Source organism: Triticum urartu, unplaced genomic scaffold (genome assembly GCF_003073215.2).
Source record: "Triticum urartu cultivar G1812 unplaced genomic scaffold, Tu2.1 TuUngrouped_contig_7031, whole genome shotgun sequence".
Classification (NCBI taxonomy): domain Eukaryota; kingdom Viridiplantae; phylum Streptophyta; class Magnoliopsida; order Poales; family Poaceae; genus Triticum; species Triticum urartu.
In genome coordinates, this window is record NW_024117842.1 from 1 (window position 1) to 11,284 (window position 11,284).

The 11,284-nt window shown below is 39.8% G+C and overlaps 1 protein-coding gene and 2 long non-coding RNA genes across 8 annotated transcripts; all 3 read left to right on the forward strand.

The window, feature by feature from the left end:
• Positions 1–993: 993 nt before the first annotated feature.
• LOC125531399 (probable coatomer subunit beta') lies at positions 994–5,620 on the forward strand. Of its 3 annotated transcripts, none has more exons than XR_007293204.1 (8): positions 994–1,028; positions 1,689–1,820; positions 1,901–2,049; positions 2,417–2,485; positions 2,771–2,921; positions 3,353–3,409; positions 3,485–3,586; positions 4,148–5,605. XR_007293204.1 is itself a non-coding variant. In XM_048695820.1 (8 exons), the coding sequence occupies exons 4-8, from the start codon at positions 2,469–2,471 to the stop codon at positions 4,188–4,190; spliced, it is 405 nt and encodes a 134-aa protein (XP_048551777.1). In that variant the 5' UTR covers positions 994–1,028; positions 1,689–1,820; positions 1,901–2,049; positions 2,417–2,468; the 3' UTR covers positions 4,191–5,620. The 3 variants fall into 3 exon arrangements, 1 of the variants encoding a protein (XP_048551777.1); XM_048695820.1 differs by having other exon boundaries at positions 2,771–2,956; positions 4,148–5,620; XR_007293203.1 differs by lacking the exon at positions 2,771–2,921 and having other exon boundaries at positions 4,148–5,600.
• Positions 5,621–5,661: 41 nt separating this feature from the next.
• Positions 5,662–7,210, forward strand: LOC125531400. Of its 2 annotated transcripts, XR_007293206.1 has the most exons (5): positions 5,662–5,782; positions 5,876–6,084; positions 6,425–6,507; positions 6,608–6,819; positions 6,922–7,210. It is a non-coding gene; the product is annotated as an uncharacterized LOC125531400 (long non-coding RNA). The 2 variants fall into 2 exon arrangements; XR_007293205.1 differs by lacking the exon at positions 6,425–6,507 and having other exon boundaries at positions 6,928–7,210.
• A 17-nt stretch (positions 7,211–7,227) lies between these two features.
• LOC125531401 lies at positions 7,228–9,913 on the forward strand. Of its 3 annotated transcripts, XR_007293209.1 has the most exons (5): positions 7,228–7,904; positions 8,092–8,159; positions 8,920–8,981; positions 9,073–9,161; positions 9,540–9,913. It is a non-coding gene; the product is annotated as an uncharacterized LOC125531401 (long non-coding RNA). The 3 variants fall into 3 exon arrangements; XR_007293208.1 differs by having other exon boundaries at positions 7,228–8,159; XR_007293207.1 differs by lacking the exons at positions 7,228–7,904; positions 8,092–8,159 and having other exon boundaries at positions 8,166–8,981.
• The last annotated feature ends 1,371 nt before the right edge of the window (positions 9,914–11,284 follow it).

Below are 11,284 nucleotides of genomic sequence, written 5' to 3' on the forward strand. Positions count from 1 at the left end.
GGCGGCGGGGAGCAGCAGCAGCAGGCCAAGGCGGCGCTGCCCTTCTCCTCCATGTGCGTGCGGATCTCCCGCAACACCTACCCCAACCTCCGCGCCCTCCGCAACGCCTCCCACGTCGGTCTCACCGACGCCCCACATGTCAAGATCTCCGAGGGCGACTTCGGACACATCCTTGACGACGTGCCCCACCTCGCTGACTACTACGTTCCGGTGAGCAGCTCCCCTCCCCCTAACCTGCTCCTCCTCACTCGACCGCGAGTCATGGTTCGCTGTGACCTGCGGGTGCCATCGTTTCAGCTCGTGGTGATTGGTTTTGTGCGGTGCAGCTTTAGCTAAGCGAATGTCCGTGAAATGATCCGACGCTGATTTAGCTGGAAACGTGACCGCGATGTGTGCGTGGTTCGGTCGATTTGGGATTTCTGTTGTTGAGCCACGAATACAGAGTGCTTAATGTCATCTCAATTTTTCTTACGTTCCAGCTCCACTATTAGTGTTGTTAAGCTGCTGAGAATAGAAAGCAATGTAGCAGGAATACAGAAGTTGAGGTTTTCATTGCTTTGGTCATACAGTTTTTTAAACTATATACTAGAAGAACAGGGTACTCATTCCTGCCTTCTAAGAAACTATGTAATTGACTGCTCATGTTGGTTGTAATACATTGCTAGACACAGAGTTGTACATTTTTCAGTTAGGTTTTTGCAAATCAAACTATATTCAACAAGGCATCTCTCCTTTTGAAACACGAACACTCAACCAGGGTACGCTACGCCCCTCTCATGTTCCTTTCATTTTTTCCTTAGTTGGCTTCAGAGAGCATTGCACAATAAAACTGATCGATAACATTTTCATTGTGGTTCTCTAATCTTTTGAACTTGTTAGAATTTTTCTAAAATCCAATTGTTTGTTATTTTTGGTGCTTTTCAGGTGACCCATTGCAGTTCAGAGATGGTTTATATGAATTTTTTATGATCTAGGCCGCTACCAAACGCCTCCGGAGAGCAGTATACTATTTCTGCATTTACCAACACGTGAGTCCTTGCTCACATGGATTACATATTCCTATAGAAAATAGATTACTTTGCTAATAGAGTATTGATGAGTCTGGCTAGATTCTTTGCTCACACGGACTAGATATTCCTATAGAGAATAAATTTCTTTGCTAAAAAGTATTGATGAGTATGGCTACAGGAGATAGTGATTCTTTTGTAGCTCTTGATTTTGCTACTTATGCAAGGTTTTTGGCTTTAACCTTTTTTTTGGGGGAAAGATCATCCTTTCTGCACTTTATTCCCTCAAGATAAACTGCGTGATGGGATGAGTATGCATACAACACAACTATGGAACCAATGACCATGCTTGAATATATATTAAATTAGACATATTTTTTTAGTTATGACCTTTTTATCATTCTGAAGGTTCTTTATTCTAAGGTGAAAAGGGATTTTTGATTTTCCTTCTGCAATCAAAGTATCGTATCATGATAGTACCTACACGTCATGTTGAATGCTATAAAGAACATGATCAATTGGTTTCACAAGGAGATGAATATGGACTGGTTTAGGAAAAGAAAATATTTTGTACGTATGCATTGGTAATTGTTCCTCAAAAAGATGCTGGTTAAACTGAGTCATGTTTTGTATCTTGGTCTGTACCCTGCCTAATATCCTAATATTGAACGTGAACTTCAGATATGGAGTATTGGTTCTCCTGATCCTAACTTCACATTAGATGGCCACTCAAAAGGCGTGAACCGTGTTGATTACTTCACCGGTGGTGATCGACCATTTTTTATTACTGGATCTGATGATCAGACTGCAAAGGTGTGTCATCTGCAATGAATTGTGCTATTGTGAGGGTATATTGGGATTGATCTGACTTATTACTCAATTTGTTGGATCAGGTTTGAGATTACCAAACCAAGAGATGTGTTCAAACACTTGAAGGACATGCACACAATGTGTCTGCTGTCTGTTTCCATCTAGAACTACCTATTATAATTACTGGCTCAGAGGATGGCACAGTTCGCTTGTGGCACTCTACAACCTACAGGTACTCTCTCTCTCTCATACTATGATATTGCTTGGAGATGATACTAACAGTGCGCTCTCCGAAAACCAGCTTTGTTTTACTAAAATCTATTTAGTTACACGCAAATACAGTTACTGGCCGAAGTTTTTTTCTTCTACATGTTTTTTGTTTGCAATAATAGTAATATCTTCTGCACTGGACTATACACATTCGTTATTTCCCAACTCATGCCAGTTTATTTCTTTAAATTGGCAGTGTAGATAGTGCCTTGTTCATGAATCATGAGCAAGAATGTGGTCTATTCTTAATTCTTCCATTTCTCCCAAGCATTTAATTATTTCTTTTCTTGTAGAACAAGTGAATAACACTTTGCTTGATGCACTTACAGGCTTGAGAACACTCTTCATTATGGTCTTGAGCGAGTTTGGGCTTTAGGATACATGAAGGGGTCAAGAAGGTAATGAATATTTTGCTCTTCCTCTATTTCAGTTCTATGGTAATATGGTCAATGTGAAGGGCCAATACACGAATATGTCTTCTCATCTGCTACTGAAGCTCCACACGCACTAACAATCCATTTTCTTTTTCTGCGACACAATTTCCTATATTGTGACAACATTGTGTATCTGCTAAACTGTTTCTCCCAAAAAAATCTTCACTAAAAATGCATAGTTCATGCTTTTATTTATTGTTCTTTCCTTTCAAGTTAAGGTAGTGATATATGATATTTTAATTTTTATAGGATTGTGATTGGATATGATTTAGGGAAAATTATGATAAAAATTGGCCGTGAAGTTCCAGTTGCTAGCATGGACAACAGTGAAAAAATCCTATGGGCAAAACATAACGAAATCCAAACTGTTAGTATCAAGACTGTTGGTGCAGGCAATGAGGTTCTTCTTCTTTGCCATGTTAAATGTGCAGGATTGTGAGTTACTTTTGGTGTAACCACATTTTTACATTTAGATATCCTATTATTTCCGGCATTTACAGTTGCTGCGGTATAATAAAGCTCTTCTACTGAAGTGAAATGCATAAGTTCATGATTAGTATTAGCACAATATGGAATTGAGTGTTGGTTTTGAATTAAATTTCGATGGTTTAAAGAAGTGCGCATGAGGTTGTTATGACTTATGGATAAACACGTCATACATGCCTTGATATTTTTGCACGTTGCCTTTACATGAAACTTTAGGAGATAGGCTCCTCTAGGATTTATATAGTTTCATTCTCTCAGTAGGTTAAGCTGATTTGCCTTGTCGCCTGTTCTTTCTTCCTGTACGTTTGTCTGTTCTTCCTTGATTTGGATCTGGTTTGTTTGCAGGTCTGTCGTTAGTTTAGCTGCTACGTCGGATCTGATGCTGTTTTCGCCGATATATAGGTATGCATCCATTCTGCTCCCTTTCTAGGCCGCCGTCTACCGCATATATTTGATTTTACCTTTGATTTGCTGCAGATTTGTTTGTTGCCTCTTGTTTCACGTTCTTCCGGTCGATCGCTTGCTCGATCTGTGCCTGGACATCATCTCCATGTCGCGGCTTCGTGAACGGATCTTCAGGTCGACCACTCTTCTCCTCCTCCTTACTCCTCTTTTTCCCTAGGTTGGTGTTTGTACATCGTGGCGCTTTTCTCCCCACTTGATACAAGAACGATTGTATAATTTCTTTCTATGCACTTCATCAAGCACATAATTTAACTAAAACTTGTGGTTTGTTATGGGGCCTGCATTTGTAATGGTTCATTAAGGTATCTTCAGTATTTTTGTTTCTTTCCCTGTTTTGTCTTTCCCTGTTTTGTCATCTTTAGTATTTTTTGTTTCTTCATACGTGCATTTTTATCGTCCCAACAATCCACTGGCCTGACGGGCACGCCAAGGCACACATTTAATTATCAGAAGATGGTTCTGTTTTTATGGGGCCTGCATTTGTAATGGTTCATTAAGGTCACCATTGAGCCGCCTTCTGTACTTTAGAGGCGTATTGTGCGGCTACACGTTTGTGTTTTTTTATCCATTCACCCATTGCAATGTAAATTCAAGTTCTTGGATTTTTATTTCTTGTTTCTTCTTTTTGGTGAGCGAATTGGCTAATTGAGCTATTTTCCTCTTGGTTTGTTGCAGCAATTGGGAAGGATCGTCCTGTACTATCTATCATGGTTATTAGCTAGCAAGAGTGATGCCACAAGTGGATCTGCCCAGTAAATTTGTTAATTACTTCCTTGCAAGAATGAGTTGAGTTTGGTTTCTAATCCCTCAAGTCTATTCAAGATTGCCCATTTTTTAGTTACATACAAATATGCACCTTGATTGCTATGCATAATCACGTAGGTAATTCCATCTCTTTTTGTTGATGCTTTATCCTGCTTGGATCATATATGCTTCTGTATAACACTGATTGAGGTGGACAATTATAAATTTACTACACGCATATAAGCTTTCTATACATAGATAACTAGAGCATTATAAAGTAGTGTGTCATGTTCTAATTATAAATGAAGAGAAAGTTAAGAACTTTGTAATTACATAGTAATCATGGCTAGATCGTAGAGGTTAGAGATGTACAAATGATTGATTAAAAATATATATTTATATTTGCAACAACACAATGGATCATGCCAGGTAAATATTTTTGTAGAATATAAGTCAGGTTTAGAACTTTTGACCACGACAGCTGAAAAACCAAAGTAAATCCATCGTATATATTCAGTATAATGTATATTTAGATATTCATGGCGCTGCATAAGCTTAATTAAGTTCCCTGGGAGCACTAGCTGCTCGTGTATACATGTATTTCTTGATTCTAATAAGATGCAGTCAATCTTTGAAAATACAGTAAGCACCTGTCATGAAATTTAGAACTGGCGTGATGTGTCTCTATGTTAATAACTATCATGCTTGCGTAGCTGGTTGATTTATTTGATTATAATCAAATTGGACCGTCATAATTTTAAGATCGTGATTATTCAGATGAAAAATGATCAAAGAAATACATGTACCAAAGTCACATCTGTTTAGATCATGATTAGGCATACAATTGCTCCTTCAAATTATTGTGATATTGTAGTGCTCTTTAGTATTATGTATTGTGGTGCTGCACCTCCTTTTCTCTTCTTTCCTGGACATATACTCTGCACCGGAAGTTACCTATTGCCCGCTACACCTTTCTATGAACTTTTGTTAATAATCTGCCTATAATTATAAGAAAAAAATGCATGAATGTATATAGCTTTGCACCAGGACACTTTACTTTTGCTATGACCTGTCATTTTTGTGAGCTGCAGACGATTTTGGCATTGATGTTCTCATGCAAGTCATCTTATCTTTGCAAGCCTACTGATAGAATACACTCAAGATAGGACACCACATGCGTCATCCTGAGATAGATAGACGCTCATGCTTGGTTCATCCTGTTGGCTGAGGATGCTAAGTTTCATCTGTTTTGTAAAAATGAAATTGTGTATAGATATTTGTGGCTGCTATAGCAACTCTCGAGAATTGTTGTAGGGTATGCATTTTCCTTTTGTGAAAAAATTGTCCTGTTGCATTCAGAATTTCGACTTGAAATGGAGCTCAATATGAGTTATGTAGGCCAATCTTCTAAGTGTTTAATGTTCTTTTATGTTACATCCTGGCAGGAAAGTGGATCAGCTATCTGAGGAGGTTGATTCATTGAAGGAAACCCTCGACAAGCACTTATTGCGCCAATGAGAGCGAATTTGGGAAGCTAAGGAAAGGGCGGAGCTGTTTGAGAGAGCTGTGAGTAGTCTGAAGCAAACAAAGCATGAACAGTTGTTTTCCCTGCAGGATGATTTGGTTTCAGCATTAATGAATTGGAGATTATTGTTACAGAATGGTGGGCCACCGGATGTCCTTCAAATATTTGACGACGAAGCCTAGGCAATGCAATCAGGGATATGGTTAGGGTTTGTTAATTTTAGCTAGGTCTTTGTTGCTGATCGATGGCCAGTGGCGCTCTTCTGCTTGGAACAAACACTATATGTAGTTGCTGCTCCTCTAGGTTGGGTCGTTGCTACTGCTTTGGCTGTAGCTCTGTGCAGGTATTTATATTTTCCAGCTTCTACTATTTGGCATTACATGTTCATGCTTTTACATCAAGGATATACCCCCATCAGACGTGGATTTGTAGCAAGAAAATTAGTCAACGGAGCCCGGGACAATGAGTTTGGAAAATCTATAGTCAAGCCTTGCTGCCCCTTTGTCTCTTATTTATCTGGTTTGATTTGGGAGTAGAATCATCAACGACATGCCTATTAGAATTATTTATTTGTTTCATAGTTGTGTCGTAGCCCTGTAGCAAATATTTGAGTGATAGGATTGTTGTGCAGACTATAATGTGAAAGTCGGGTGTCCCCTTAAGCAAATATGTATTATGTGCAGTGGATTAGGGTCAATATTTTGGTTCTGAAAGAAAGAGAGAAACAGAGGATCATGTTCTTTCTTGGGTCCAAGACTAAAAGTTGGTAATGTTGATGAGAAATAAAAAACGTGTGTTCATTTACCGGTTTTGTCTGCATCACCAATCATATTTGCGTTGGTAATGTATGATATTTTGTCTTCCAGGTTTCTAGGTATCTGCTGCAAGGCTTGGATTGACGTATGTTGGGATGATCTCATATGGATAAATGGTAGATCAAGGGCTTTTAATCACTGAAGTAGTATCCATACGTATGACTGGTGATGCAAATAATGGATGTGGAAACTATATGAATGTCAAGTGGAGAGTTAAATGATTTATCAATGTTGATTTTACTAGAATTATTCTTGAATATCAGGTATTCATTTCAAGTAATAATAACCTTACTCTACAAATTTAGCATTATTTTGATACTCTGCGAGTGTTGTGTTGTTTACTAAATTCTTTATTTGTTGCCAAGTGATAGGATCTTGAGACGGCCCTCACGGGAGTGGTCGCCGCCCCCGGTCAACTATGGTCACCTCCGTTAGCACCCACCGGCAGGATCCCCCTCCCCCTCGCCTCCCCCTTAACCACCATTTCATGTCCACCACTGGGAGGAGCGGCGGTTGCCGCTGGCGCATATGCAAAGCCTGGAGACATCGCCATCGACGGGAGGAGAAGGACTGTCTTCGTCGCGTTTGTGCACTTCCGTGAAGAGGACAACTCGAGGTGAGGAGAACCGCTTGGCAGGAGGAGCTCAAGCCCAGGCGAGTCGCCTCATTTTTATTATCCCTGTTTGATAGTTTTTCTCCTCTTGACCCAAATAAAGAGATTTGATGTGATGATTGAGGTAGAAGGCTAGCTGAACATATTGATCAAATGTCTGCTGGTGTACTTTATTATTCTTTATTTCATTGTTTTTTGTTTGGTGACCGTGAACTCTATAGGTAGAGGAGCAGAGGACATAAAGGTGCATAGCTATTTTGTCACTACTAATATATATGACTAATTAATGCCCACAAAGTTTTAATGGGATAATAATGAGAGATTATCAAGGAACAGAGCTCTCTGGTACTTCATATATGTGATCCTTTTAGTAGCCCACAAGATGTCTCAGGACATGCTCATAAGAGGATAGGATGTGATACATGTTTGCTCAAACGTTCCAAGACTTGGATGAACAGTTGGAATAAAGGATCTCTTTCTGTCTCCACCATGGAAAAAATAGAATCAACCCTTCCTCTTATTAATCATGTGCAGCCTCTTTAATTTGCCTTCCTAGCCTGTGTCATTTGGTTCTGAAATTTTTTCTGCTATGCAATTTAACAATTTAATTTCGTGCGTCATGTGCAGAGAGGTCCAGCACGATCTGAGACACATGGGTTTTCTGTTCTCAACTTCTCATGTCTGATTTTAATTCTTTTGCTTTTTGGTTAACCAGAGCTCAGAATCAAGATTAAGGTGTGCGCTCATATAACCTATGCGGTGTCATGGTTGTTAAATCCTGCTCCCCATGGCTCACTATTGCATTTGGAAGTTGGAACTGTATCTTAGATTGATTTGCTATGATGGGATATAAATAGCAGCCTTACTGATGTGTCACTTTACTTGGCTGCTTGCTGCTGAAACTTCTATATTTCTATTTCAGAATGTAGTTGAGCACAAAGCAAAAAGGGTGATGTTTGCCCATAGATGCCTGATGATGATCATTTCCTGGTGAGTTTGTGTTGCTCATAGAGAACTTGAAATAGTCATGGATGGACCTGTGAATGAAACAATAACAGGCATGCATTCGTTATGCTCTTGGTAGATATTTTCTAATTATGCTTGTGCCTGTCAATTTGTATTAATGTTTATTTTGTATTGCTCTACCTACATTTTTTTGTTAAATGCCGCGTCTGTCGATATTGTTTCATTTGCACACAACTAGCTATCGTCGGGTACAACACTAATGTCGCTATTTAGATCCTAAACTATGCCCTTTATTATTAACATACCCTTCTGAATTTTCTTGCAGTTGTAGGTTTGCTAACAGTTCTTGGGTCGTCTTGCATGATTTTGCTTTTATACATATATATTTATTTGAACTGTGGCTTTTCTGATGCACCTGTGCTATTGTTTCCTCTATTGAGATGCTGAATGTTTTTCCTTTTACTATACATCTGTATCTACTTATTGGCTGGATGTTTTCTTACCCATTTTGTTTTCTTCTTTGAGAAGGCTATACGTGCTCTTGGAATTATGCAAGCTATGAAAAAGTGTTATATTATTTCATCTCTCTGCCGCCTCTCGACATTTCCATTATGAGATATATTGAGTAATACAGATATATTGTCTATTGCCGGGGTTAGTTAAAACGGGGCCATGTGGAGTCCGCCATGGGTTAATAATGTTGAGGTCTTTTGCATATCTCATTTGAGAAAAGACCATTATTTGAATGCTGATTTAATGTGCCTTTTATGCTTTGTTCTTCTAGAAGAGTACAACGCTGGGTGGATATTCTTCTACCTTAGCAGATGAGATCGATTGTATTTCAAGGTATGTACTTTCGCTTGCCCCATAAGTTTATAACAATGTCTATCTTTGTCGTGTCTGCTTATTTCATTGCTTTTCTCTTAAAATGGACAAGATGAGACACTGACGGGAAAAGAAGCTTTGCCCTCCGAACATGAAGCCTAGGCTCTAGACTGGGTATCTCTTAAAGTAATCATACTTTTGGTGCGTTTCGTGTGATCCTCATATTCGTTAGTTAGTTAACCCATATGCTATACATTCCTCTTACATGCATTTGAGGATTGGCTATGCATGACCTTATCATTTTGGTCATGACCGTGCAAAGAAATGATGGCTCGGCTGTAAGGGCATATCAACAGATGCTAGCTTGAGTTGGTCCTTTGTTCTCAATGGATTTGTTATTATTATGCCCTGTCACCCAACATACATTGTTCTGGATTTGTACCTCCTATTTTATTCTGTTGTACTGTCCAAGGACAAGCAAATATTGTGGTTAGCATATAAGACTAAGTTGTATTGAATGTTTAATAGTTGTCGTAACGTGAGCTGCCATAAAACACAAGATCTTTGATTGTGGTGCAGATTTGTCAAAGACGGGAAGAAGTATCCCTAGGAGGAAGACAGGATCCTGGGTGGAAAATTGGTGAAAGTGTTACGACCATGGGAAATGGATGCCTCCTGCTACCAGCTGCGCCCTGAGGTGTGTTTCTTTGCAGGTATCTGATTAGGTCAAAAGCGACAGGAACTTTATGTACGCTGAGTACTCTCTTTCGCCTGGCATAGTGAATGAGAACAAATCAAAATTAGTGGACCAAGTTATATGTGCTATCCTTTTACTGGTGTACAGAGAACATATTCCAGCATGTATTTGGGTGTATGAACTGTTGTATCGATGATGTCGAGTCGCTGTGCGTACATGTCATGGCTTCATATGCATATATAAATTGTTGTATCCACTTTGTACCTTTGTATTATGTGTAACATATATTCTGATTTACCTGGCTGAATATGATTCAATCAAGTTCAGATTTTGCGAAGTATATGTTTTCCTTTGCATCGTCATACTGTCTTTAATTTTTCTGCCGGGTTAGCTAAAATGAAACCAGGTGGGTGCGGCAGGCCGCACTTCCTATCTAGTAGAACTTATGTGTGCGTCCGGAGACAGGCCCTTGTTTGCTCTAGCGGCAAAATTCACTCTGATGGGCCGGCGGTTGCACCCGATTCTTTTTTATTGGTTTTTCCTGTTCGTACTCTGGTTTTTTTCGTGTTCGTCATTTAGAAAAACCGGACTGATGAGGTTATTGGTTCAGTCTCTTCTTGCTGGTCCAATCACTGCCTCTTTTTTAGGCAAGCCATCATGGCTAGCTTTTTTTTGCAGGGAAATTGGGAGCTCTTTATTCAACACTAACAGCTCCAGCATTATCGGCTGAGAGGCTGGTTACAAGAAGACTCGGTGTAGAGTTAATCCAACATTCTGTTACATCTAGAGTGCTAGCTTGCTTAGTACAAAGGTGAGCAAAGACATTAGCTGACCTACCAACATGCTGAATTACAAATGACTTAAAGAAGAGAACATGCTCCCTAATTTCAGACAAGATAGGCGCCACCACCACACGGTCATTGTGACGCGAGTTTTAGAGATTCACAATCTCCAAATTATCATACTCGAAAACCACTTCAGCATAGCCTCGGAGATATGCAAAAAGAACACCATCGCGTAGAGCGAGAGCTTCGGCTATGAGAGGATGTGTGATTCCCGGGTAAGGTTTACACCATGCAGCTAAGAAGGATGAGCGGGTTCTCGCGACCCCTCCTGCCCCACCCCTTCTAGCTTCCATTGCAACACTACCATCGGTGTTGATCTTGATCCAACCCAAGTCCGGTGGTCTCCAGCCGTGTCTCGGAAGAATTCGTGCGTGATCGCGGGGTAGCTCAAGCACAACTAGAGCTTCTTGGGTTTTCTTCATAGACTGAATAGGATCAAGTTCTTTCTTATCATGTATAGCATTGTTCCTTGAGGTCCAGATCGCCCACATGAATAGGATCAAATTGCACGGGCTAGCCTTTTCTCATACATGTATTTTTTTTTGCAGGTGTAGTCATACATGTATATAATTGGACATCTATCAACACTAGTTGAAAGCCCGTGCGTTGCCACGGGCCAACAGAGGATTTATCGCAAAGGCCATTCAGCTTCAACGGTTCAGTCATTGAGTCATTTATTACCGCGCTATAAATCCTCCTATGTTTTCTTCAAGTTCGTAAAATTGTCGTAGTCATTCGCATCATCCCTGACCTACATACTAATTTCTATCATCCCTAACCTA

Bases quoted from the DNA above. Each gene is read 5' to 3' on its own strand.
- LOC125531399 (XM_048695820.1), top strand. The intron at 2,957-3,352 runs GTGAGTTACTTT...GTTTGTTTGCAG, and splicing joins CATGTTAAATGTGCAGGATT to GTCTGTCGTTAGTTTAGCTG. The intron at 3,410-3,484 runs GTATGCATCCAT...GATTTGCTGCAG, and splicing joins CTGTTTTCGCCGATATATAG to ATTTGTTTGTTGCCTCTTGT.